The 25,214-nt window shown below is 41.5% G+C and overlaps 1 protein-coding gene across 2 annotated transcripts; it reads left to right on the top strand.

Annotated features, from left to right (window-relative positions):
* Positions 1-478: 478 nt before the first annotated feature.
* Positions 479-24,795, top strand: LOC125457090 (diamine acetyltransferase 1-like). Of its 2 annotated transcripts, none has more exons than XM_048540807.2 (6): positions 479-950; positions 13,609-13,660; positions 13,746-13,829; positions 17,349-17,450; positions 20,944-21,078; positions 24,253-24,388. In XM_048540807.2, the coding sequence occupies exons 1-6, from the start codon at positions 885-887 to the stop codon at positions 24,273-24,275; spliced, it is 462 nt and encodes a 153-aa protein (XP_048396764.1). In that variant the 5' UTR covers positions 479-884; the 3' UTR covers positions 24,276-24,388. The 2 variants fall into 2 exon arrangements, with proteins under 2 accessions (XP_048396764.1, XP_048396763.1); XM_048540806.2 differs by having other exon boundaries at positions 489-950; positions 20,944-20,984; positions 24,253-24,795.
* Positions 24,796-25,214: the final 419 nt, after the last annotated feature.

Below are 25,214 nucleotides of genomic sequence, written 5' to 3'. Positions count from 1 at the left end.
GCCAGACCTGCAGAATATACAACAACACTGGAAGAACCTGAGAAAGCTCTGATGCATAATCGAGAGGGAGTGTTGCTTCCACATGCTCATTTTTCTGTGTCACCCACTCAGGCTGTCTGAGCTGTATCCCCAGCACCTTCAGATAATCTGACTTGATGACCAAGAGAACATGTCAGTCCAGTTCTCAAGACAGCACTGCCTTGCTCTGGCCATAACCTATTTTGGCGAGCAAGGCCATTTGACATGGTCACAGATGCATATCAATCTACACACCGAAACTGGATCTGAGCAGAAGATGGTAATGTTATCCATATTGGAAGACTTTGACCGGCGACACCTGTCTTCGCTGAGTGGGACTATGTTTCCATTCTTCCCGAGGGCTCAGAAAAGGGTTCGATCCACCACAGTAGAGAGAGAGAGCAGCCCTGGCTGTAGATTGGAGCAGAAATCTTTCTGAAGCCATCCACCTCCGGTACCGCAGCACTCCTGTGAAATGGGACATTGAATCCATAATGTTGTGCCTCAGAAAGGTCGAATGCTGCATGAGCCGCTTACATCCTAGACAGGTATCTTTTCTTTTGCGGACTGGCCGATTGCAGCTTCGCCTTTGAAGTTTGCCTTGAAAGTCAGTTCTGGGTCAGGAGGCGGACACTTGTTGGGAGGAGCCCAGCCTGCGGCAGGCTGTTTATAAACAGCGGTAGCGGGGACGCAAAGCGGAGTTCACATCGGGAACGCAGTGTCTAAAGGGGAATCAAGCTGACACTGATACCCGGCACCACGAAAGGTCCCAGGCTGATTCGCGGGACGCGGATGAAGAAAAACCTGGTCTTACTGTACAAGTACTGGGGTCTCCAGAGAAAGAGCAAGAAAAATAAGAGGCGAAAATGACCAGTTACACTGTCCGACTAGCTACACCCCGGGACTGCGGCGACATCCTCCGCCTCATCAGGGTGAGCTCCTGTGTTGATCGGAACGATTGCAATCCACGGGGCGGCCTCTCGGCCCGTCCGGTCTGTGTTCGATCTCTAAGCAGCAGTCGTCGTCCCCCCCCCCCCCCGTCCATGCTTTCCCCTGTGACCCCGCGGTCCTTTTCTGCAGCTCGGAAGGGTCTGAAGCTCTTTTGAAAACATGGAATGAATCCGCCTCCAGCTCCCCCGGGAGTTTGGAGGTGGGATGAGGTCACTTGCCTCCAGCTTCCCCTTCCACGGGGTGGATCCTAAGGGCACACTGAGTATAAGCCCTCCCTCATGTGGTCTCGGTTCACTTTAACAAAATGTGAGGCTGGATGAACACAGCAGGCCCAGCAGCATCTCAGGAGCATAAAAGCTGACGTTTCGGGCCTGGACCCTTCATCAGAGAGGGATGGGGAGGGGGTTCTGGAATAAATAGGGAGAGACGGGGAGGTGGACCGAAGATGGAGAGAAAAGAAGATAGGTGGAGAGAGTATAGGTGGGGAGGTAGGGAGGGGATAGGTCAGTCCAGGGAAGACGGACAGGTCAAGGAGGTGGGATGAGGTTAGTAGGTAGGAGATGGAGGTGCGGCTTGGGGTGGGAGAAGGGGATGGGTGAGAGGAAGAACAGGTTAGGGAGGCAGAGACAGGTTGGACTGGTTTTGGGATGCAGTGGGTGGAGGGGAAGAGCTGGGCTGGTTGTGTGGTGCAGTGGGGGGAGGGGACGAACTGGGCTGGTTTTGGGATGCAGTGGGGAGGGGGAGATTTTGAAGCTGGTGAAGTCCACATTGATACCATTGGGCTGCAGGGTTCCCAAGCGGAATATGAATTGCTCTTCCTGCAACCTTCGGGTGGCATCATTGTGGCACTGCAGGAGGCCCATGTCATCTGAGGAATGGGAGGGGGAGTGGAAATGGTTTGCGACTGGGAGTTGCAGTTGTTTGTTGCGAACTGAGCGGAGGTGTTCTGCAAAGCGGTCCCCATTAGATGGCATGTCCATCATGGGTCTCCTGCAGTGCCACAATGATGCCACCCAAAGGTTGCAGGAACAGCAACTCATATTCCGCTTGGGAACCCTGCAGCCCAATGGTATCAATGTGGACTTCACCAGCTTCAAAATCTCCCCTTCCCCCACCGCATCCCAAAACCAGCCCAGTTCATCCCCTCCCCCCACTGCACCACACAACCAGTCCAACCCGTCTCTGACTCCCTAACCTGTTCTTCCTCTCACCCATCCCTTTCTCCCACCCCAAGCCGCACCTCCATCTCCTACCTACTAACCTCATCCCACCTCCTTGACCTGTCTGTCTTCCCTGGACTGACCTATCCCCTCCCTACCTCCCCACCTATACTCTCTCCACCTATCTTCTTTTCTCTCCATCTTCGGTCCGCCTCCCCCTCTCTCCCTATTTATTCCAGAACCCTCACCCCATCCCCCTCTCTGATGAAGGGTCTAGGCCCGAAACGTCAGCTTTTGTGCTCCTGGGATGCTGCTGGGCCTGCTGTGTTCATCCAACCTCACATTTTATAATTCTCCAGCATCTGCAGTTCCCATTATCATCGGTTCGCTTTAACCAGGTAGACCCATCGAGTCTCCTCTGCCATCCAATGAGAACATGGCTGATCATCATCAACTCCACTTGCCTGCCTTTTCCCCATAACCCTTGATACCCTTGCTGATTGTAAATATCTGTCTCAGCCTTGAATATACTTAATGATCCAGTCTCCTCTGGCAAAGAATTTCACAGATTCACTATGCTTCAGAGGGGAAAATAAAAGTCTTCTGTGTCAGTTTTCATTAGATAATACCTTTTTGAGATCATGCCGTCTGGTCCTAGACTCTCCCATGGGCTGGCTGAGTGGTGCAACAATGTCTCTTCAACTACTTTTATCAAGTCATCTCAGAATCTAGTTTGTCAATAAAGTGCCCACTCATTGTTCTAAACTCATGAGTATGGGCCCAACCTGCTTAACCTCTTCTCATAAGAAAATAATTGGAATCCACCCAGTGTACAGTCTCTGAAGTGTTTCCATTGCTAGTATATCTTTTCTTGGATAATGGGCCAAACTATTCACTATACTGCAGGAGTGTCTAACTATGTGGTGTCTTTAGCATGGCTTCCCTGTTTTCATATTCCATTCCCTTTGAAGTAAAGGCTGGCAGTCCATTTCCCTTTCCTATTACCTACAGGTGTAAACTTTTTGTGATCCATGTTTGATGGTTGCCCAGTTCTTCTGTGCTGCAGCTATCTGCAGTCTTTCCCCATTTAGGTAATATTCAGCTATCTTGTTCTTTCTGTGAAAGTGCAAACCCTCACATTTTCCTCCATTATATTGTACCTATTCAGCCTGCTTTGTCCTTCTGTAGATTCTGTGTCTTCATCACTACTTGCCTTCAAATTCTGACACAAGAATTTTGTGTCATCTGCAAACTTGGTGATGGAGCATTCACTTCAGTCATCAAGTCATTGATATATATTGGAAATAAATGTAGCCCTAGCACTGATCACTGTGATGCTCCATTTCTTACAGGTTCCCATTCTGACAATTCCTCCTTTATCTCAGTTCCCAGTCTTCTGTTAGTGAGCCAAGTATGTATCCATGATAATCTACCTCAACAACCCCAAACCTGAGACAAGGTTCTGCATGTTAGACTAATTAGTGAAGTTAGTCTGAATGGGATTCAGGGTGATCTTGCAAATTGGATACAAAATTTGGTTTAACAGCAAGTGTAGTGGACAGTGAAGGAAATCATGTAACATTACAAAGAGATCCATGCATAGGCAGGTGGGACTAGTTTAGTTTGGGATTATGGTCAGCATAGATTAGTTGGATCGAAGGGTCTGTTTCTCTGCTGTATGATTCTATAACTGCATGACTCTATAATATCATCGACTTGGATCCTAACTAGCCAATGTGCAGTACTTTAGAAAATGCCTTTGAAAATCCAAATATTTACATCGATATGTTCTCTTTTATCCACCCTGCTTGTTACCTCCTTAAAGAACTCTAAATTTGTCACATATGATTTCCCCTTCATGAAGCCATGCTGATTTTGCTTGCTTATTGTATGTATTTCTAAATGTTATGCTATTACACTTTTTAATAACAGATTTTAACAGTTTCCCAATTACCAGTTAAGCTAACTGACCTATAGTTACTTTTTTTTGTCTCCCTTCCTTTATAAATAAGAATATTACATTACAATTTTACAATCCTCTGGGAATTTTTCAGAATCTAAAATTTTGGAAAATGACTACCAGTGCATCAACTATCTCTGTAGCAACTTTCTTTAAAGTCCTACATCCAGCGCACTTATAAATCTTGAGCTCCGTAAGTTTTTCTCTAGTGCTCGGTATTGTAGTTAGCCCACTGCCCTGCCGTCCCTTGATAATCGAGTATTTTTCCCTACTGTGAGGACATGCAAAGTATTTGTTCAAAACCGCTGCCATTTCTGGGGTTCCCCACTGTTATTTCCCTAGCCTTATTTTCAAAGGGTCAATGTTTGCTTCAGCTTCTCTTGTTAATACATTTAAGGGAGCCCTGCTATCTGCTTTGTGTTTTGTATTTTGCCATTTTGAACTCTGGTTATTTTGTGCTCCTATTGGGTCAACGTTGGTAACCTTCTGGTTTATCTCTATATTTTTTGCCACATTGTATGTATGATTTTTCATTCAATTTAATATGTTCCTTAATTTATTTGGTTTATCATGGTCAGTTTATCCAAGTCCTAGAATCCTGCATCCCTCACTGGGATCTATCTACACTGTGTATTGTGAGCTAGTTTCTTAAGTGTCTGCCAATGTTCCTCAATCATGTTTTCTGCTAAACTCCTTTCACAGTACATATCAATTGGATCTGCCTTCATCCTGATGTAATTATCTTTATTTAAATGGAGCTTGGTTGTTTCTGGAATGTACTTCTCACTCTCATTCTACCATATTATGATTGATGTTCCCTAGAGGATCTTCCCTATATCATTTATTAAATCCACCTCATTACATCTCCCCAGATCCAAAGTAGCCGATCTACAACATGTTGACCTTAAAAAAAACCTGAATAACCTGTATGAATTCTTTCTCATAGCTACCCTTGCCAGTTTTAGTTTGAATATGAAGATTAAAGTCACTCATGATTAACATGCTGTCCTTTTGATGACCTCATTCTCTCATAGTTTTTTTGCTATCCTACAGAACAGCCACTGTTAAGGGGGCCCATGCACTAATATCATCTTCCCACCTAACCTTTGTTATATCTTACCCACACTGCGGCATCTACATCATGCAATTGTAAATCATTTCTTGTATATCATTACTTATTCCATCTCATACTAATAAGGCTATCGGGCTATGTTTCCATCCTGCCTGTCCTTTTTAAAAAGTCACAAACACTAGAATGTTTAATTCTGGCTTTGAGCTCCTAACAGTGTTTCCATTACGGCTATAATATTATATCCATCAATCCCCATTTGTGCTATTATTTCATTTATTTTGTTCCGAGTGTTATATGCATTTAAGTTGAGAGTCATTAATTTTGCCTTTTACTATATTTTAACCCCTCTTACTATACACACTGTGATATTTTAATGCTTGTTCACTCTATCCCTTCCTTTCCCACCCTGGGCGTCATTATCAAAAATGTTACCATCATGCTGCCATATCCCTTTGCTGTGTAAGCCTAGTTCTGGTTAGAAAAGCTCTTTTTTTTGCACCCACCCCACCCCTGCCCCATGCGAGTACAGGTGCTAGTACTAGTGACTAAGCATATTTCTCTCTCAACAATATTTAAGGCACATAATTAACTCTTTTTGACTGTATTTACCCTGCGCTAGATTTCCTGCAGCTCTGGCATTAATCTTATTTCATTACCTTGGATTTTCTTTTAATTTTACTTCCAAATGTTTAGAAGCATCTGGCAGAGCATGCTTTGCATCCTATCAATGTCATTTGCTTCTATGTGACCAACAGGATCCCTTCCTCCTCCACCTCCTCCACCCCCAACCACCCCCCCCAACCCCAAGTTTCTCTCCAACCCTACTACCCTGACACCAGGCAAGCAATTTACTACAGAATGCTCACAGCTCCAGAGAACACTCTCCATCTCCTAATTATAATGTCCACTACTGCGTTCCTATTTCCTCCCACCACTTGAATGGATCCCTACAGTATTTTTTTTAATTATTCATTTGTGGGATGTGGGCACCAGCATTTCTTGCCCATCCACAGTTGCCCTTAAGAAGGTGGTGGTGAACTGCCTTCTTGAACCGCTGCCTTGCACCAGCTGTGGGTTGACCCACAATTGCATTAGGGAGGGAATTCCAGCACTTTGACCTAGTGACAGTGAAGGAACAGCGATTATATTTCCATCAGGATGGTGAGTGTCTTGGAGGGGAACTTGAAGGTGGTGATTTTCCCATATATCAGCTGCCTTTGTCCTTTCTAGATGGAATTAGTCGTGTCTGGATGTGAGTTTGCTCGCTGAGCTGGAAGGTTAGTTTTCAGACGTTTCGTCACCATTCTAGGTAACATCATCAGTGAGCCTCCGATGAAGCGCTGGTGTTTAGTCCCGCTTTCTATTTATCTGTCTAGGTTTCCTTGGGTTGGTGATGTCATTTCCTGTTCTTTTTCTCAGGGGATGGTAGATTGGCTCCAAGTCAATGTGTTTGTTGATGGAATTCCGGTTGGAATGCCATGCTTCTAGGCATTCTCGTGCATGTCTCTGTTTGGCTTATCCTGGGATGGATGTGTTGTCCCAATCAATTAGTCGTGTGTTTGGAATGTGCTGTCTTAGGGTCTTGCAGATAGAGGGTCGTGCATCTTGCAGATAGTACACATTGCTGCTACTGAGCCTCAGTGGTGGAGGGAGTGAATGTAGTGTCAGTAGAGTGGAATGCTTCGCCCTGGATGGTGTCAAGCTTCTTGACACTCATCCGAGGAAGTGGAGAGTATTCCAACACACTCCTGACTTGTGCCTTGTAGATGGTGGATAGGCTTTGAGGAATCAGGGGCTGAGTTACTCGCCGCAGTATTCCTAGCTTCTGACCTATTCTTGTACCCACTATGTTTATATGGTGAGTCCTGTTGAGTTTTCAATCCATGATAACCCCCAGGATGTTGATAGTGGCAGATTCAGTGATGGTAACAGCACTAAATTTCAAGTGTGGTGGTTAGAATGTGTCTCTTATTGGTGATGGTCGTAGCGTGGCATTTGTCTGGTGTGGATGTCACTTGCCCCTTGTCAATTCGAGCCTGGATGTTGTCCAGATCTTGTTGCATTTGAACATGGACTGCTTCAGTTTCTGAGGAGAACGGTGCCATGGTCAGTTTAGTCATCCTCCTTGCAATCCCCGCTCTTGTCCACATGGCTCACAATGAGACAATCACAGGGACAGATGCTCCTCAAGGGCTGCATCTCCAGTTCCTGTACTTCCAGTGTTCTTGACCTTTTACATTTTGAACATTCGCCATCTGAATACTTTTTTTACTATTTTTATGCTGTAATCATTCTTGTACTTAAAAGATATTTTTAATAAAAGGGAGACAAAACTACAGTCTTTAGCACATACTAAATATATTACTTTTGCTTTAAGGAATAGAAATACTCACCAATACTACACACGTATCTTTTTTTTTAAAAGAATAAAGGCAACTAAACGTCTGTTACTTTACAGAGAACATAGAACATAGAACGTTACAGCACAGTACAGGCCCTTCAGCCCTCGATGTTGTGCCGATCTGAAGCCATCTAACCTACACTATTCCATGTACGTCCATAAGCTTATCCAATGACGACTTAAATGTACCCAAAGTTGGCGAATCTACTACCGTTGCAGGCAAAGCGTTCCATTCCCTTACTACTCTCTGCGTAAAGAAACCACCTCTGACATCTGTCCTATATCTTTCACCCCTCAATTTAAGGCTATGCCCCCTCATGCTCGCCATCACCATCCTAGGAAAAAGGGTCTCCCTATCCACCCTATCTAACTGTCTGATTATTTTATATGTTTCAATTAAGTCACCTCTCAACCTTCTTCTCTCTAACGAAAACAGCCTCAAGTCCCTCAACGTTTCCTCGTAAGACCTTCCCTCCATACCAGGCAACATATCTGCACCCTTTCCAAAGCTTCCACAACCTTCTTATAAAGCGGTGACCAGAACTGTACACAATACTCCAAGTGCGGCCGCACCAGAGTTTTGTACAGCTGCAGCATAACCTCTTGGTTCCGGAACTCGATCCCTCTATTAATAAAAGCTAAAACACTGTATGCCTTCTTAACAGCCCTGTCAACCTGGGTGGCAACTTTCAAGGATCTATGTACATGGACACCGAGCTCTCTCTGCTCATCTACACTACCAAGAATCTTACCATTAGCCCAGTACTTTGCCTTCCAGATACTCCTACCAAAGTGCATCACCTCTCACATGTCTGCATTAAACTCCATTTGCCACCTCTCAGCCCAGCTCTGCAGCTTATCTGTGTCTCTCTGCAAGGTACAGCATCCTTCGTCACTATCCACAACTCCACCGACCTTAGTGTCATCTGCAAATTTACTAACCCATCCTTCCACGCCCTCATCCAGGTCATTTATAAAAATGACAAACAGCAGTGGACCCAACACCGACCCATGCGGTACACCACTATTAACTGGTCTCCAGGATGAACATTTCCCATCAACTACCACCCTCTGTCTTCTTTCAGCAAGCCAATTTCTGATCCAAACTGCTATATCTCCCACAACTCCATTCCTCCGTATTTTGTACACTAGCCTACTATGGGGAACCTTATTGAACGCCTTGCTGAAATCCATATACACCACATCAACCGGTTTACTCTCATCTACCTGTTTGGTCACCTTCTCAAAGAACTCACTAAGATTTGTGAGGCACGACCTTCCCTTCACAAAACCGTGCTGACTATCCCTAATCAATTTATTCTTTTCTAGATGATTATAAATCCTATCCCTTATAACCTTTTCCAACACTTTACCAACAACTGAGGTAAGGCTCACTGGTCTGTAATTACCAGGGTTGTCTCTACTCCCCTTCTAGAACAGGGGAACCACATTCGCTTTCCTCCGGTCGTCTGGCACTATTCCTGTAGACAATGACGAGTTAAAGATCAATGCCAAAGGCTCAGCAATCTCCTCCCTGGCTTCCCAGAGGATCCTAGGATAAATCCCATCCGGCCCAGGAGACTTATCTATCTTCACCCTCTGTAGGATTTCTAATACCTCTTCCTTGTGAACCTCAATCCCACCTAGTCTAGTAGCCTGTATCTCAGTATTCTCCTCAACAACGTTGTCGTTTTCTAGAGTGAATACTGTTGAAAAATATTCATTTAGCGCTTCCCCTATCTCATCTGACTCCACACACAACTTCCCACTACTATCCTTGATTGGGCCTAATCTTACTTTCGTCATTCTTTTATTCCTTAAATACCTATAGAAAGCCTTAGGGTTTACCCTGATCCTATCCACCAACAACTTCTCATGTCTCCTCCTGGCTCTTCTGAGCTCTCTCTTTATGTCTTTCCCGGCTACCTCGTAGCCCTCAAGTGCCCTAACTGAGCGTTCACATCTCATCCTAACATAAGCCTTCTTCTTCCTCTTGACCAGACATTCCACCTCCTTCGGAAACCACGGCTCCTGAGCTCTACAGCTTCCTCCCTGCCTGACAGGTACATACTTATCTATGACACACAGGAGCTTTTCCTTGAATAAGCTCCACATTTCTAATTCACCATGTTACTCTGATATGTTCAGGCCCAGCACATCACACTAAGTTGGCTACCTATATACTGTTAAATTGTAACCACCTTGATTCCATTCTTTCACTTCTGCTCAGTCCTGTTCAAATTTCTTTAATGCAGACCAGAAGTGATCAAGTTTGTATCAATGACACCATCCTCTATCTGTGAGCATTTCTATCAGACGGGGGGGGGCTGTGAAGATACAATACATCACCGACAATGAGTCCAGACAGAGGTACTCCCAACATCAGAGGCTGAGGGAAGTGACAGACAACAACAGATGCAGAGGGAAGCTAGAGCGTACAGACAGCATCGAACAGAGAGGGGAGACATTAGACAATCTCAAAGATGGGAGGGAGAAACAGGCACCATTCTGAAAACAGGATCTGTTGGTGAAAAGTCTGCCCGCTACATTATACGGAGTGGGGAATGACAGTGACTGATTGGCAAGAATCTGGTGAGGAGTGAGGGAAGGAGATGAAGAGATACTTTTGCCCAACTCATTAACAGGCAAATTAAGAGCAATGAGGAACAAATCCGGTAAAAGGAAGGAGTGAGGGTTCAGAGAGCTAACAGAGGCCTGCAAGAGAACAGAAAGAGACTATTGTGGAGTGGATTAAAGTAAAGTCAAAGCTCCACAGTTTCTGGTCTATATTTTTAACAATAATTTACCCAATAATCCCTGCGGTTAAATTGCAAATATCCTGTATGCTGTTTTATGTTTAAAGGAACTTTCAAAATATTTGTTCTCCTTTCAATGTTGGCCCCTTTGATATTTGTATAAAAGTAAAAAGAGATCTGCAAATTTTATTGTCTTTCGTGACTTAAGTTCTTTACGGGAGTTCTATTAGCAACCGAAGTTCTGCAGAAGAGTCCTATTGTTCTCAAAACTTTAACTGTTTCTGTCTGCACAACTGTTGCCAGCCAGACCTGCTGAGTTTCTCATGCACTTTATTTCTGGCCTCCACTGTCTGCAGTATTTTTCTTTTTCACTTCTATGCTAAAGCTGTACACCAGATGAATTGTGTCAAACAGTACTATTCATTATGATGAGCACTGTAGCACATTCCACCCTATTCTGAAGCAACTTGTGATGCAGTTAGAAAACTTTGGTGTGTGCTTCATGTTTCCTCGACAGAGACGGATAGTGTTCCTGGTGGAGCACAATGTGTGTGTGTTCCAGAATTACATACTACGCATTGCAATAGAATAGGTGATGCTGTAATGTTGTATGTACTAAACTGACCAATTTACAACAGCCATCTAACTGGTGTTTGCTCCACACAGGCCTCCACACTACTAATCACCGTATTCCTCCCATTCTTTTTCCTCATCTGACTTTCCGTGAAGCCCAGCTATACCATGCAGACTTAACCGTCTCATTCTTTCGGAGATATTGCAAATGTGGAAGGACCTATTTAACTGTAAGTTAGTGGCCTGAGTAATTTGATCCTCCTCTTCTCTGGCATCATCCCAAGTCCTGGAGTGGCACTCCAAACCCACAAACCCTGTCTTCTGAGCCAATGAATAAGTGAAAGATCCTACAATTTAGAAGAAAATGTATTATTGCTAGGATGTTACATTGATACGGAGAGTGTAGGGGAAAAAGAAAGGTGAGTTGTTACTTAAGGACTGCAACCTTTTTTAAATGAGGAAGAGTTTTAAATCCAAGACTGTCATACTGAAGGCATCTGGTGTCAGACCTTAAATATTGTGTTTTAGTTTTAGTGACCACAGCACCTTGGAAACAGTGTACAAAGATCCCATGTGTGAGAAAGAGTTTGAACATATCTATTTGCGGTGGCTCCCTGGTATCATTCTGTGTCAGGAGACTAACTGTCTCCCCAGGGTGTGGTACGCTTTCAAAGATGACATCTTTCAAATGAGATATTAAACTGAAGCTTCATCTGTCTCTCAGATGCTAGTACAGGATCCCAATTCAAAGTTCAGGGGAATTCTTCCTGAATTCCTTGCCATTCTATTTCTCAATTAACACCTAGGAACAGTGGGATCATTAACACGTTGCTGTTTGTTGGACCTTGCTGTGAACAAATTGTCTACCATTTCTTTCACTCAAATGGTAACTACTCGTGAAGTACATCATCAACTGTACAATATTTTGAGATTGTGCAAGATTCAGTACAAATTCAAGTTTCTTCCTTGAGTCTTGAATAGGTAAATGGATGAAAACTGCTTAAAGCAACTTAGTAAGCAATTTTTTTTCAGTTAGGTAGCCTTGAGCACAGTTTCAAATAAAACCATCATTGCAAAACACGGATATAGGCTATAGGTAGTAACTAATAGACAAGGTCAGGATTGATATCAGAAAGCTCACTATGGTTCCTTTTGTTTTGAATCATGTTACAAGCAGGACAATAATAAATCTATGATATTATTAAAGGGGTCTGAGTTGCCAGTACGAGGAAGAAATTGAAGGATTTAATTGAAAGGTATAGACTTAATAGACTTCTGGTAAAAGTGGACTTGCTACCTGTTGGTGAAAAGTTGAAGTATTGTGGTATTTGTTTGATGAACTATGGTAATTACCAAGGGTGCATGCACTTTTATGTCCATCTGACCTGCTGTGCACAAGGCTGATACTCTGATGTCTCGGCCTTAAACCTTGAATTTTACTCCTGAATGTCTTTAGCCCTCCGTTCCTTTCTATATGATGTTCCTTCCAATTTAATCTTCTTTAACTATGCTTTGATCCTCTTTTAATGATCTTGTGTGACTTGATGTCAAAATGTTGCTGGTGTTATATATTTTATTCCAGTTGAAGGTATATAAATGCAAGTTTTTTTATTGGCCAATATTTTGTGGGATGTGTTGCTGACCAACATTTGTTTCCCATTCCCAATCATCTGACCGGCTTGCCGGACTTTTCAGGACCATTAAAAGTCAATGACTCTGCACATATGTCCAGAATCATATGTAGGCCAGACCAAATGAGGATGGCCAATATTTTTCAGCTAAAGGGAAATTGAGTCTGGGGGTGAATATAAGTTGTCAAACACTTCACTTAATTTAGAAGTGAATATGCCTCCAAATGTGGTCTTCAAAAAGAACTAACATAGGATTATTTAAAAGGAGTCATGATTACCAACATGTATGGAGTTTGTTTTTTTGAAGAATATCGGTTGAATAGAATAAGTCAATGCAGTTGATCTAAATAAAGTTTCAGGCGGTAGATGGTGGTAAAGGCGTTTGGCACACTTGCCTTCATTGGTCAGAGTATTGAGTATAGGAGTTGTGATGACATGCTGTGTTTGTACAGGACATTGGTGAGGCCACTTTTGGTGTTGTGGCCACTCTGCTACAGGTAGGATTTTAGAGTAGCTTTGTAGCTCTGGTTGTGAATGTTGTGGTTCGCTGAGCTGTTTCATTACCCTGCTGGGGAACGTCATCAGTGTAGCCTCCGATGAAGCGCCTAGTGTGTTTTCCTGCCTGTCATTTAAACTCTGGTGTCCATTGAGCTGGATTACCTCGCTTCCAGTTTTCCTTTGCAATGGAGTGTATATGGGGTCTAGCCCTGTGTTTATTGATGACTTCCTCAGTGGAGTACCAGGTTTCTAGGAATTCCCGTGCTTATCTCTGCTCTGCCTGTCCCAGGATCCTGGTGTTGTCCCAATCAAATTGGTGGTTTTCCTTATCCAAGTGGATGGAGATGAGTGAGTATTGTTTGTGTTTTTGTTGTCTGTTGACGTTCATGCTCCCTGGTGGTTAGCTTCCTTCCTGGAGAACAAAAGAGTCATAGAGTCAATCAATATTTTTCCTTCTCAGTGTGTCATGCTACCTACCCACAAGTCATTCCTGAAGCATGTGAATTGGAATACAAACCTGGTTCTTTTCCTTTCTGACAGAGTAACTGAGTTTGAGATGAAATATTAATGGTTATGGTACTTTTCTAGGAACTTGCTAGATATGAAGAAATGGAAAATAATGTGAAGTTGACTGAGAAAGGTAAATCAAGCTTAAGACATCTTGCAACGTTTTCTTCATAGACTGTTTCAAGGTGTGGTAAACATACTGGTAATTCATTTTGTAGATCTGCTTGAAGACGGTTTTGGGGAACATTCATTTTATCACTGCCTCCTTGCAGAAGTGCCAGCAGAAGATGTAACACCTGAAGGTAGAATTTGCTTCATTTTCCTTTTGACATGATTTGACAGTTACCTCTCTTTTTTAAAATTTAACTTTGGTATTTGTTTGCATATCTGTTCGCAGATGGCAGTTATAGGAAGGATATTATCAAGCCAGAGAGAGTTCAGAAGAGGTAGGAAGCTGCCCACATGGAAAATAAAGAAAGGCTAGATAGCCAGGGACGTTTTTCACTGGAGCGTAGGAGGTTGACAGGCAACCTTAAAGAAGCTTCTAAAATAATGAGGGGTATAGATAGTTATCTTTCCGTAGGGTGAGGGACTTCAAAGTTGGGGGCATATTATTAAGGTGAGAGGAGAGAGATTTAGAAAGACATGGGAGGTAAGTTTTATAATCAAAGGGTGGTTTGTGTGTGGAATGAACTCCCTGAGGAAGTGGTAGATGTGGGTACAGGTGCAACATTTTAAAAAATGTTTGGATAAGTATATGAATAGGAAGACTTCGGGGGGATGTGGGCTGGGAACAGGCAGGTTGGACTGGCTTAGTATGGGATTATGTTTGGCATGGACTGGTTGGACCAAAGGGTCGGTTTCCATGCTATGTGACTCTATGATTCCATGTCCTCAAAGGAAGTATGATTTCATATAACTTTAATGTGGAATGCATATTAACAAAAGGGGTTTTAGAAAAATTGATGGTAAAACAAAGTTGGCAATTTTCTATACCCCTATTTGCTGTCGGTGTGGGTGTGAAGGTTGTCATTCTAACATTGCTTGGAACTGAGTTCACCACTGTTGCATTTCAAACCAACACTCTTCTTGCCTAGTGAAATGTTGTTTATTTCTTTATTAACAGGAACTCTTTTTTTTCCTTTTTTGGAGATGCACATAAAGGATGAATGTATTTTTAATGTATAAAATGAAGTTGCTTGGTTAAGTAGTTGAAAGTTTATGAATTATTTTTTCGACAAGATTGTATCCTGGTATTTATGTTAATTCTGTCACAAACATGTTGAGGCTTCTCATTGGTCTTTCAACTCTGTATTTGAATCCAGTTTCCACGCCAATTTTGAAAGCATTATATGAACTGGATCTACAGGTTACATGCTAAATTAACAAAACTAAATCAACAGTATGAATTTAGAGAACCATCATCTCAATCTATTTTAAAACCAATCTCAAGGTAACTTTGTACAGCAGCAGAAGACTTCCATCCAAATTTGAGCTTGCTGTGCAAGTGCATAGTATTCCTTTAATCAAGTGGCTTAGTCTTAATGATGAGCTGGATTAATTGAATGTATTATTTATAAAATTACCTTTTATTTTATTTAAATATTGGGCTCTTATTTTTTATAATGTTGAGCATACCTGTTCTTTTCTGATTTATCCCCAATCTTCAGGTTACAGTCTTTAGCTTCGCCATATACATGGCTCTAGGCGCAAATGTGGGTGGGCGGTCTGGTATCTGAATGATCTGTTAAACATTAGATGATCTTGATAAAGGAGGTAAAGCCCAGAGTGATATGCTACTTGAGTGCTCTTTAAAAGAAAATTGGAAGGTAATGAAAGCATGGTAGATCAGAACTGTTGCATGCATTCTCATTTCAGAAATCTGCTAAAATTGTTCTCAGGGTTCAATTGAGACATTCTACCTCCTTATGAAAACAAGGCCGACTTTGATTAACTTTACAGTTTTACCAGAAATTGAAGACTTTGTGATTGGAAAATTTGGGGTGGACAAATAGCAACCTTCTGATCAGTTGTGTAAAATCACATGTTATTTAAATAGCAGTTTCAGCTATGTGCTTAATGAAGACTTTAGTTACCATCTGATTTTGGTGGCACAGTATTTATTGAATCTTGTTGTCATAAACGTGTCTAACCTATGTGTTACAAGTTTCAAGCTGTTGTTCCAGGAGCTAGTCACCACCTTGATAAATATTCACTGAGCTGCAACATCTTTATTTTTGTCCATTTTAATTCAGCAGTTTCTAAGTATAGATTAAATATATAATATTTAATAAATGTATAATAATAGAGTAGCTACATCACTGGTTATTAATACCAAGGCCTGGACTAACAATAGAGGGGCAGAAGTGCAAACCAAACCATAGCATTTTGTGAAACTGAATATGATTCATACATGTCAGATATAACCTGGAAATTGAATATTTGCACTCAGTAAAAATACCATGAATTTTTTGGTTTATAGACAATAGGTGCAGGAGTAAGCCATTCGGCCCTTCAAGCCAGCACCACCATTCAAGTTTGTAACTTCTCACAAAAAAAGTTCACGAATCTTTTAGTGAAGGCCTGTCATCCTTGAATGGTCTCATAATTATGACATGAGTTCTAGAACAAAGTTGTCGTATTTTAATTTTAGGGCATCTTGGTTGATTCAAACCTTGGCTTAACTAAGAATGAACTATGACTGTTGGCATTGCCAACAACATTGTGTTCCACAAATTAATATGTAAAATTTTTTTTGAATTTGCGATCTCATATATAGGATGTAACCTTGAACTGTTTACCATGACATTACCTGGAAAAAAAAGCAGGGTAGTTCTAACCAATATATATCCCTCCAACAGAAACAGATAACCTGATTGCTGGCCTCATTGGTTGTGTGCATTTGGTTACAAAACCTACGTAATGTTGACTTTTCACAGCAGCCATGATGTACTTAGAATGTCCTGAGGTTGAGAAAGGTGCTTAAAATGATCATTAAATCACTTCATGATGTCACTGCTCTTTTTTGTCATAAATAATTCAGTCCTACAACATCAAACACACTCAATCCAGCGGCCATACCTTCAGCCTCCTAAATCCAAATTACAGATTTGCCTCCTAAACCCCTCAAAGCAGCGCTCTTAAGTTATTCATGAATCAGAAGCTAGTCTGATTCAAGACTTGAGGCATGTGATCTAGCCTGACACTTCAATGCAGTATTGAGGGAGGTGCTGATCTGTCACAGATGCCATCTCTCAGACAAAACATTAAACTGAGCCACGTCTCTCTATTTCGAGTGAGTGTGAGAGATCCCATTGCACTATAAGACGAAGACAGCTTCTGGGATCCTAGGGAATTTTTTTCGAGCTAGCAACATTATTGAACTGGATTATAAGGTCACTTATCAAGCTACTGTTGTTGGTTATTAGCCTATTCAAAAGAGCTGCAATATTTCCTATGTTGCAATGGTGACTGACTTCAAAAGTCATTTTGGGTCAGGACGTTCCTTCAGAAAACGCCAACTTTCCTGCTCCTCTGCTGCCTGACCTGCTGTGTTCCTCCAGCTCCACGTGGTGTTATCTCTGACTCCAGCATCTGTAGTTCTTACTTATCTGATCTCTTCAAAAGTCACTAATTGGCTGTGAAGCATTCTGGGGTATCCTGAGCTCATGAAAGGTAACTTCAAAATGCAAGTTTGTTAATTTCCTAAAAGCTGCATATACTTAACTGCGTGCATTTAAAGGACTATGTGGACTCATAATGTTTTCAAGTTGCATCTTTCATTCCTTAAAACTGAAGTATCTGATATCCTATTGTTTTAGGATACAGTATTGTGGGATATGCTATGTACTACTACACATATGATGCTTGGATTGGAAAACTACTGTATCTTGAAGATTTCTATGTAATGGAAAAATTTAGAGGTAAAGTAAAACTTCTTTGGAAAAGAGACTTCCTAGCTGAGGCAAATGCCTGTATTAATTTTGTCCAAATTATTAAAACTAATTTTAGCTAATGCAATAACATTTTGCATTTATTACTGTATTACTGTACATCTCTCATGAAGCATTGAAAAGACTACAGAAAATACACTAAGGACAGAAGAATAATTAGGGAGACAATACGGCCCCTTTAAAGATAAACAAGGCTGCCTATGTGTGGAGCTAGGGGAAGATACTAAACAAATACTTTGTACGGTGTCTTAGGTTTTATTGGTAGAGGGATTGAGTTCCAGAGCTGTGATGTCATGCTGCAACTGTACAAAACGCTAGTGTGGCCTCGTTTGGAATATTGCGTGCAGTTCTGGTCGCCCCATTGCAGGAAGGATGTGGAAACATTGGAAAAGGTGCAGAGGAGATTTACCAGGATGTTGCCTGGTCTGGAGCGCAGGCCCTATGAAGAAAGGCTGAGTGATTTGGGTCTGTTCTCATTGGAGAGAAGGAGGCTAAGAGGGGATTTAATAGAGACATACAAGATGATCAGAGGATTAGACAGGGTGGACAGTGAGAGTCTTTTTCCAAGGATGAGGACTTCAGCTTGTACAAGAGAGCATAGCTACAAATTGAGGGGTGATAGATTTAAGACAGATGTCAGAGGCAGGTTCTTTACTCAGAGTGGTAAGGGCATGGAATGCCCTGCCTGCCAATGTAGTTAACTCAGCCACATTAGGGGCATTTAAACAGTCCTTGGATAAGCATATGGATGATGATGGGATAGTGTGGTGGGAGGGGCTTAGATTAGTTCACAGGTCGGCGCAACATCGAGGGCCGAAGGGCCTGTTCTGTGCTGTATTGTTCTATGTTCTATGTTCTAAAATTCACAAGAATGGTTCTGGGCATGAGGAGCTTCATTTACAAAGATAAAAGTCCGGTTTGTTCTCCTTAGATAGGAGAAGACTGAGAAGAGATTTGGTAGAAGTTTTCAAAATCATGAGGGGTTTGAACCAAGAAAGTAGGGAGGAACTGTTTCCACTTGTGAAAGGGAGAATGAGAGGGTATTGACTTATTGCAATTGGAAAAAGAAGTAAATGCAAGTTGAGAAAAAGAATTTCCATTCAGCAAATGGCTAAGGCCTGGAGTACACTGCCTGAGATGGTGGTGGAGGCAGATTCACTTGAAGCATTCAAAAGGGAGTTGGACAGTACTGTGAAAAGAAAATGAGCAGGGCTACAAGAGAAATGATGCTGAATTGCTCATTCAAAGAGCTGGTGCAAAAATTTGCCAAATGCCACCCTCTGAGCTGTAACAATTCTATGATTCAGTTAATATTAAAAACACAGGTTAGATACCTGTCACACTTGTGAATTGTAGATCTTAAGACCTCAGTAAGGAATATATGGTGCTCTGCTCTGCTTGTCAATGAGTCAGAGACCATGAATATGTATTCTGGACTAGTGCTTCAGTACAATACTGACCAAGCGTTAAACTACTAGAGATCTGTGACTCTAGAGATGTTTGGATCAGCTGTTGAATAAAGGTCCTATCTGTTTTCTGAGGTGGATGGGAAAATTAATTCCATGAGCCATTGAAAAGTAAGCCCTGGGTAATCCCACCAAACGTATTAAATGCTTTTTGGTCATTTTTTTCTTATAACAAGGCAGCAGTTTTTTAAAAAATTATTCATATGATATGGGTGTCACTGTCTAAACTAGCAATTATTGCCCATCCCTAATTTCTCTTGAAGGTGTTAGGGAGGGAATTCCAGGAATTTGATCCAATTGATATCTGAGGGAACAGCAGAAATTCCAGATCAGGCGAGTGAGTGACATGAAGGGGAACTGGTAGGTTGTGGTCTTCCCATGTATCTGCTGATAGCACTTCTGAGAACTTGTAGTAATAGAATCCTATAGTGCAGAAGCAGGCCACTTGACCTATTGAGAGCACACTGACCCTCCGAAGAGCATCCCATTCTGATCCATCCCTCTACCTGAACTCTGTGACACAGCAATTCTCACGGCTAATCCACCTGGCCGCCACTAGACACTACAGGGCAATTTCGCACAGCCAATCCACCTGACCTGCACATCGTTGGACTATGGGAAGAAGGAAATCCATGCCAACACAGGGAGAATGTGCAAACTTCACAGACAGTCATGAGGGGTGGAATCAAAGCCAGGTCTCTGGCACTGTGAGGCAGCAGTGCTAACCACTGAGTCATCATGCTGCCCACAGCCATTCTATCACTTTTACTGATGCTCAAGTGTAGATTAATGGGATAGTAATTGACGGGCAGATTAATTCTATTTTTGCTTCCAAAACATACCTGGGCAATTCCTAAATTGATCAGTAGGTGTAAGTGTTGAAGTTTTACTGGAACAGCTTGGCTAAGAGCATGACAACTTCTGAAGCACAAGTTGTCAGTAGCATTACAAGAATGTTATCAGCACCTGTAGCATTTGCAATGTCCAGTGCCTTCAGCCATTTCTTGATGTCCTTGTGAAATTAATTGAATTGAATTGATTGAAGTCTGGCATCTATGATGCTGGGGACCTCTGGAGGAGGCCAAGATTGATCATCTGCTCAGGACTTCTTGCTGAACATTTTAATGCAAACACTTCAACATCATCTTTTTTGCACTTGAATTCCCAGTCATTGAGGATGGGGATATTTGTGGAGCCTCCTCATACTCAGCATTGTTTAACTGCAGATCTTAGATCTGATCTTTTGGTGGTGAATCACTTGGCTTTTCCTATTATTATTTTCCTTGCATTGCTTGCCATGTATGCAGCCCTGCTGTAGTTTTAAACCTGAGATAATGGTGACCAAAAATACATCATTGACCGATTGTAGGTCCCTCAGGTTGTCCTGGGGTATGTTTCAGTGCAACATAAATGTTTTTGTGTTAATAGTTGAACTCAGTGTCACAACCCTGCCAGGTGAAGCAAGCAGTTGCAACCTAGTGTTTATGTATTTCCAAGCTTTGAATTTCAAATATGAGCATCACTCATGTTTAGCTGGAGATGCGCCAAAACTGCATATAAACACAGATTCGGTTGGGGGGGGGGAGGTGGAAGTGACACGGCCTTGTAGCATGGTGGCAGTGCTCCTATCATTGGAACAAGAGACTGTGCCAGAGATGTTTAACAGCATCTCCGAACAGGTCAGTTCAAAAAGAATCCATAAGTTTCCAATTATGGAGCACCAAGTGGACACAAAAATCCTATTGATATTCAATTATCACTTTATACTTTGCACTTGATTCAGACTGAGTTTTTAAACAGGAAATGCATCCAGTCAATCACTAGCCTATTATTCTCTGATATACTTCCAAGAAAATCTGGAGAGTAAACAAAACAATTGTTAAAGTTTACAGAGACCAGAGTCACAAAATGACCAACTCTTTCAGCGTGTCCTATCTAGTATGTTTTATTTAAGCAAATGACATGGGTTGTAATAATGATTGGATTCCCTTTTGCAGGATATGGAATTGGTTCAGAAATTCTGAAGAAGATCAGTCAGGTAAAGAAAAAGGGATTCCTGCTTATGACCTTTTCAGATTCTCTTTGTAGCTACTCCTTCAAGGAAAGGGAAGGCACAAGCATTGTTGTTGAGGGTGAGAGTTTTCCAAATTTTCTTGATGTTAGAGCATTTTTCTTTTTATTGATTTAAGGGATATGGGTGTTGCTGGCTTGGCAGGCACCTATTTCCCATTGTGATCATCCAATTGCTGTGCAGCTGGTGTCACATATCAGCCAGACCAGGTAAGGTTTCCCAAGTGAGCCATATGTGTTTTACGACAATTGACAGTGCTATATATGGTCAGCATTATACTGGATTTTTAAAATCTGATTTTATTTATAATTAAAATTCTACCACACGCCATGGCAGGATTCAAAGCATGGAGATTAGCCTGGGGTTCTCGACTGTTAGTTACCCCTTCCCATTCTGTTAGCCTTTTGAGTTTCGACCTTCCCAGTAAAATAGCTTTGTCAGAGTAAGGAAAGGTAGTCACAAAAAATCATCCCAGTTCTGGTACACAAGCCTGTAGAATGAAGTTTTTGGCCTTGGCAATGTAATGATGAGTGGCACAAACCAAAGGTATGGAACGTTGGACATGGATGGAACATCACCTGAAAGGACAGGGGCAACAGATACACAAGGATACCACGTCCCACAAGTTTCCCTCCAAATCCCTCACCATCCTGACTTAGAAATATTTCGCCGTTCCTTCATTGTTGCTGGGTCAAAATCTTGGGACGCCCTCCCTCAGGGCACTGTGTGGATGTACCCACAACCACCTAACCTGCTATTCCTTGACTGAGAAAGAAAGAAAGAAAGAAAGAAGCTGCCCACCACCTTCTGCAGAATAATTGGGAATGAGCAATAAATGCTAGCCAACAAATGAACTCATAAGAAAAACAGATCATTTTCTTCTTATGTCTCCATAATTCAAACTATTTATATGTAATGTCATGTTTCAAGCACAATTTTAAATTCTCTAGGGATAAGACAGCACTCCTTTAAAATCCAAGTTTATTTTTCCGCTGCCAACTTAATTTTCAAAATTATGTGTGTGGGTTTCAGGCAACTGTAAGCTGATCCTTTCAATGAGCTTTTCCTGGATATTATTGTGCTGCTCATGCTGACCTCCAGGAATATGCATTATTCATTAACAGTCCCTGTTAATCCATTGCAGTCTGTGTACTATAAACCTGTACTATTAAGAGTCCTCAATAGAAATGAAGCCCTGGGCTGTGCGTGTGATATGGACAAAGGTCTTGTGACTTTGGCCTGCTATATTTCATGTTCTCTTTATGCCAAATGTTGAGACTTATTTAGAAAAAACACTTTTAGAGGCTAGAGTACAGAAGTGACAAGAACAATGTTGCTGGAAAAACTCAGCAAGTCTGGCAACATCTGTGAGGAATAAACAGCTAAAGTTTCAGGTCCAGTGAGGTTTCCTCAGAACACTTCTCTGAACCTGCTGAGCTTTTCCAGCAACTTTGTTTTTGTTCCTGATTTACAGTATCTGCAGTTCTTTTGGTTTTCATTGAGTATGTAAGTGAGTTGTTTTGCTCAATATTTACAATAAAATGATTAGGCCCTAATTAAGGTATTGTGTTCAAATACTTAGGATGTTAAGCATTTGGGGAAAGATGCAGAGAAGATTTTCTAGAAGAATCAAACAGCATAGAATCAGGCGCTTTGGCCCACCATGTCTGTGCCGACCAATAAACGCTAAACTACACTAGTACCATTTACCTGTACTTGATCCATAGCCTACTATGCCCTGGCATTTTTTTTTAGTACTCATCCAGATACTGATTAAATATTGAGAGTACCTGCCTCCACCGCCATGTGCAGGCAGCACCTTCTATATTTCTACCAATGAATGAAAATTCTTCCCAGATCTCCTCTAAGCCACTTACTCCTCATCTTAACCTGTTGCCCTCTGGCCTTAGACACATCTGCCATAGGGATGAGGTTCTCATGATTTATATCTCATAATTTTGTATACTTCAGCCTCCTCTGCTCCCGGGTATAAACAAACCCAGTCTATCTTGTCTCCCCTCATAACCGAGACTTTTCATCCCAGGCAATATCCTGATGAAGGTCCTCTACACCCTCTTCAGTGCAATCATGTTCTCATGATAGTATGGCAACTAGAACTGCATGCAGTGCTCCATCTGTGGCCTCACTGAGGTCTTATAATACTATAAGGCATTAGAGACTGTAGTTATATGGAAAGACTGGAGAATCTGGGATTGTTCTTCCAGCAGAAAAATTAGGAAAACTGTTAAGAAAATTAAGAAAAACTGTTCAAAATAATGAAGGGTCTTTAAGCTGTATAGCAGGAAACTGTTTCCACTGACTGTATAGTTGATTATTGCAGGACACAATTGGCAGAAGAGCCAGAGGAGGAGATTTGAACATTTTTAATGCAGTGATCTGGACAATACAACCTGAAAGGATAGTGAAAGCATTTCAGTGGTAATTTTCCAAAGGGAACTGAATATTAACATCAGTCGTACAGCACAGAAACAGACCCTTAACTTGTATGAGACACCTAATTCTGCCTCAGCTGGAGTTTTGTGTACAGTTCTGGGCACCGATCACTTTTAGGTAAGATGTGAAAGCATTGCAGTAAGTGCAGAAGGGGTTTATGAGAAGTTCCAGGGATGAGGTATTTCTGTTCTGAAAATGCATTAGAAAAGCTGAGACTGTTCTCCTTGGAGAAGTAAAGGCTGAAAGGTGATTTAAAATCATGAGATCTGGAGGGAGTAAATAGGGAGACAATATTCTCATTTGTTATAGGATCAAGAACAAGAGGGCAGAGATTTTAAACCCATAGTGGAAGGAAACAAACTATAGAAGAAACCTTGTCTCACATAAAGTGGTTTAGGATTGCACTGCCTGAGTGTGGGGGAGGAAAGTTAAATCCGGCATTCAGGGAGGAAATAAATTATTATTTGAAAGTATACGATTAAGGGAAGACGGTAGGAAAGTGGTACAAGGTGAGGTGTTCATTCAGAGTGCTGATTCTACATGGCAAAACCTCTTCTTGTTCTGTAATAATTTTGTGAAGCTGAAGGAAAGAAAATTACCAAGCTATGGAGATAAACCAAGGCAGTGAGCCTAATTAGTTGACTGTCCCAAAGTGCCGTCAAAGGTATGATGGACTAAGTAGCTGTTTTCTGTTCTGTATGGATTTTTGAATGGAGTCACTGAATAAATTTGTACTAATGGAAACAAACCCATATTGAGAGTAAATTCTGCTGTGTCTCAGGTTGCTGTGCAACGCCACTGTAGCGGCATGCATTTCATTGTGGCAGACTGGAACCAACGTTCAATCAATTTTTACAAGAAACTCGGTGCTACTGATCTGTCCAAATCGGAAAGGTGGCATCTGTTTGAGATTTCAAAAAAACACTTGCTTAAAATGACAACTGAAGAATGAATTGGAAGAGCAAAGTCCAGATATAATTATTATTTCTTCCCAAAGTGCCTTAATTGAAAATTTTATGTAGTTGATGTAAATTTAAAACCTTGATTTGAGTTGTTTTTATGTTTAATATAGAATTACTCCCTGCAACAGAATAATTTAGCAATGTACTTTTTTACTTATAAAAATCACTACAATATGGATTCTGTTGTTGAACCTGTACTATTTAACCAGCTATCTTGTGCAAAAATATATAAAGGAATTAGAAAATTGTGGGTTAATGTCGTTTATGCCAACTGATAGTGTTTCTGCCCTGTTGGGAAATGTTGTGCTATAAAACTGTGTATATATAGCTTTTATTTGGAGATGGTGTTAATATTGATGAAAACTGGGTGTTTCTTCTCTAAATAAAACAATTGCTTGTGTTTTACCAAATTGTTGCTTCCTTCCAGTTCAAGGAAAACAAATCTTACTACACCTCCACTTTCACCACTTTTATTTGTCTTCTTTTATTTCATGAGATTGTATTCAAATCCCTCTTTGACAATTAGTTGAATATATTTCCGCATTTGTTAATTGAATTTACAAAGTTAATCTAACAATGACTGTGAGACCATGGGTTTTTATGTTTAAAAAAAATCATTCTGTTTCACTAATGAAGAGAAATCTGCTGAGCTTGCCTAGTCTGTTCCACATATGACTCCAGGTCCACAGCAGTATGGTTGACCCTTAAATAGCTGAGCAGGCAACTCAGCAATACCAAGCCACTATGAATGAAGCCAGTTGGATCACCTGGAAATGCTGAT

This window comes from Stegostoma tigrinum, chromosome 12, assembly GCF_030684315.1.
Source record: "Stegostoma tigrinum isolate sSteTig4 chromosome 12, sSteTig4.hap1, whole genome shotgun sequence".
NCBI lineage: Eukaryota > Metazoa > Chordata > Chondrichthyes > Orectolobiformes > Stegostomatidae > Stegostoma > Stegostoma tigrinum.
This window is presented reverse-complemented; position numbering and strand designations above follow the sequence as displayed.

What these genes read in the sequence shown, in the direction of transcription:
- LOC125457090 (XM_048540806.2), top strand. Translation starts at nt 885, where the DNA reads ATGACCAGTTACACTGTCCGACTAGCTACACCCCGGGACTGCGGCGAC. An exon ending in AGAAGATGTAACACCTGAAG is followed by an intron (nt 13,830 to 17,348) that starts GTAGAATTTGCT and finishes CTATTGTTTTAG; the next exon opens with GATACAGTATTGTGGGATAT. An exon ending in TGTAATGGAAAAATTTAGAG is followed by an intron (nt 17,451 to 20,943) that starts GTAAAGTAAAAC and finishes TCCCTTTTGCAG; the next exon opens with GATATGGAATTGGTTCAGAA.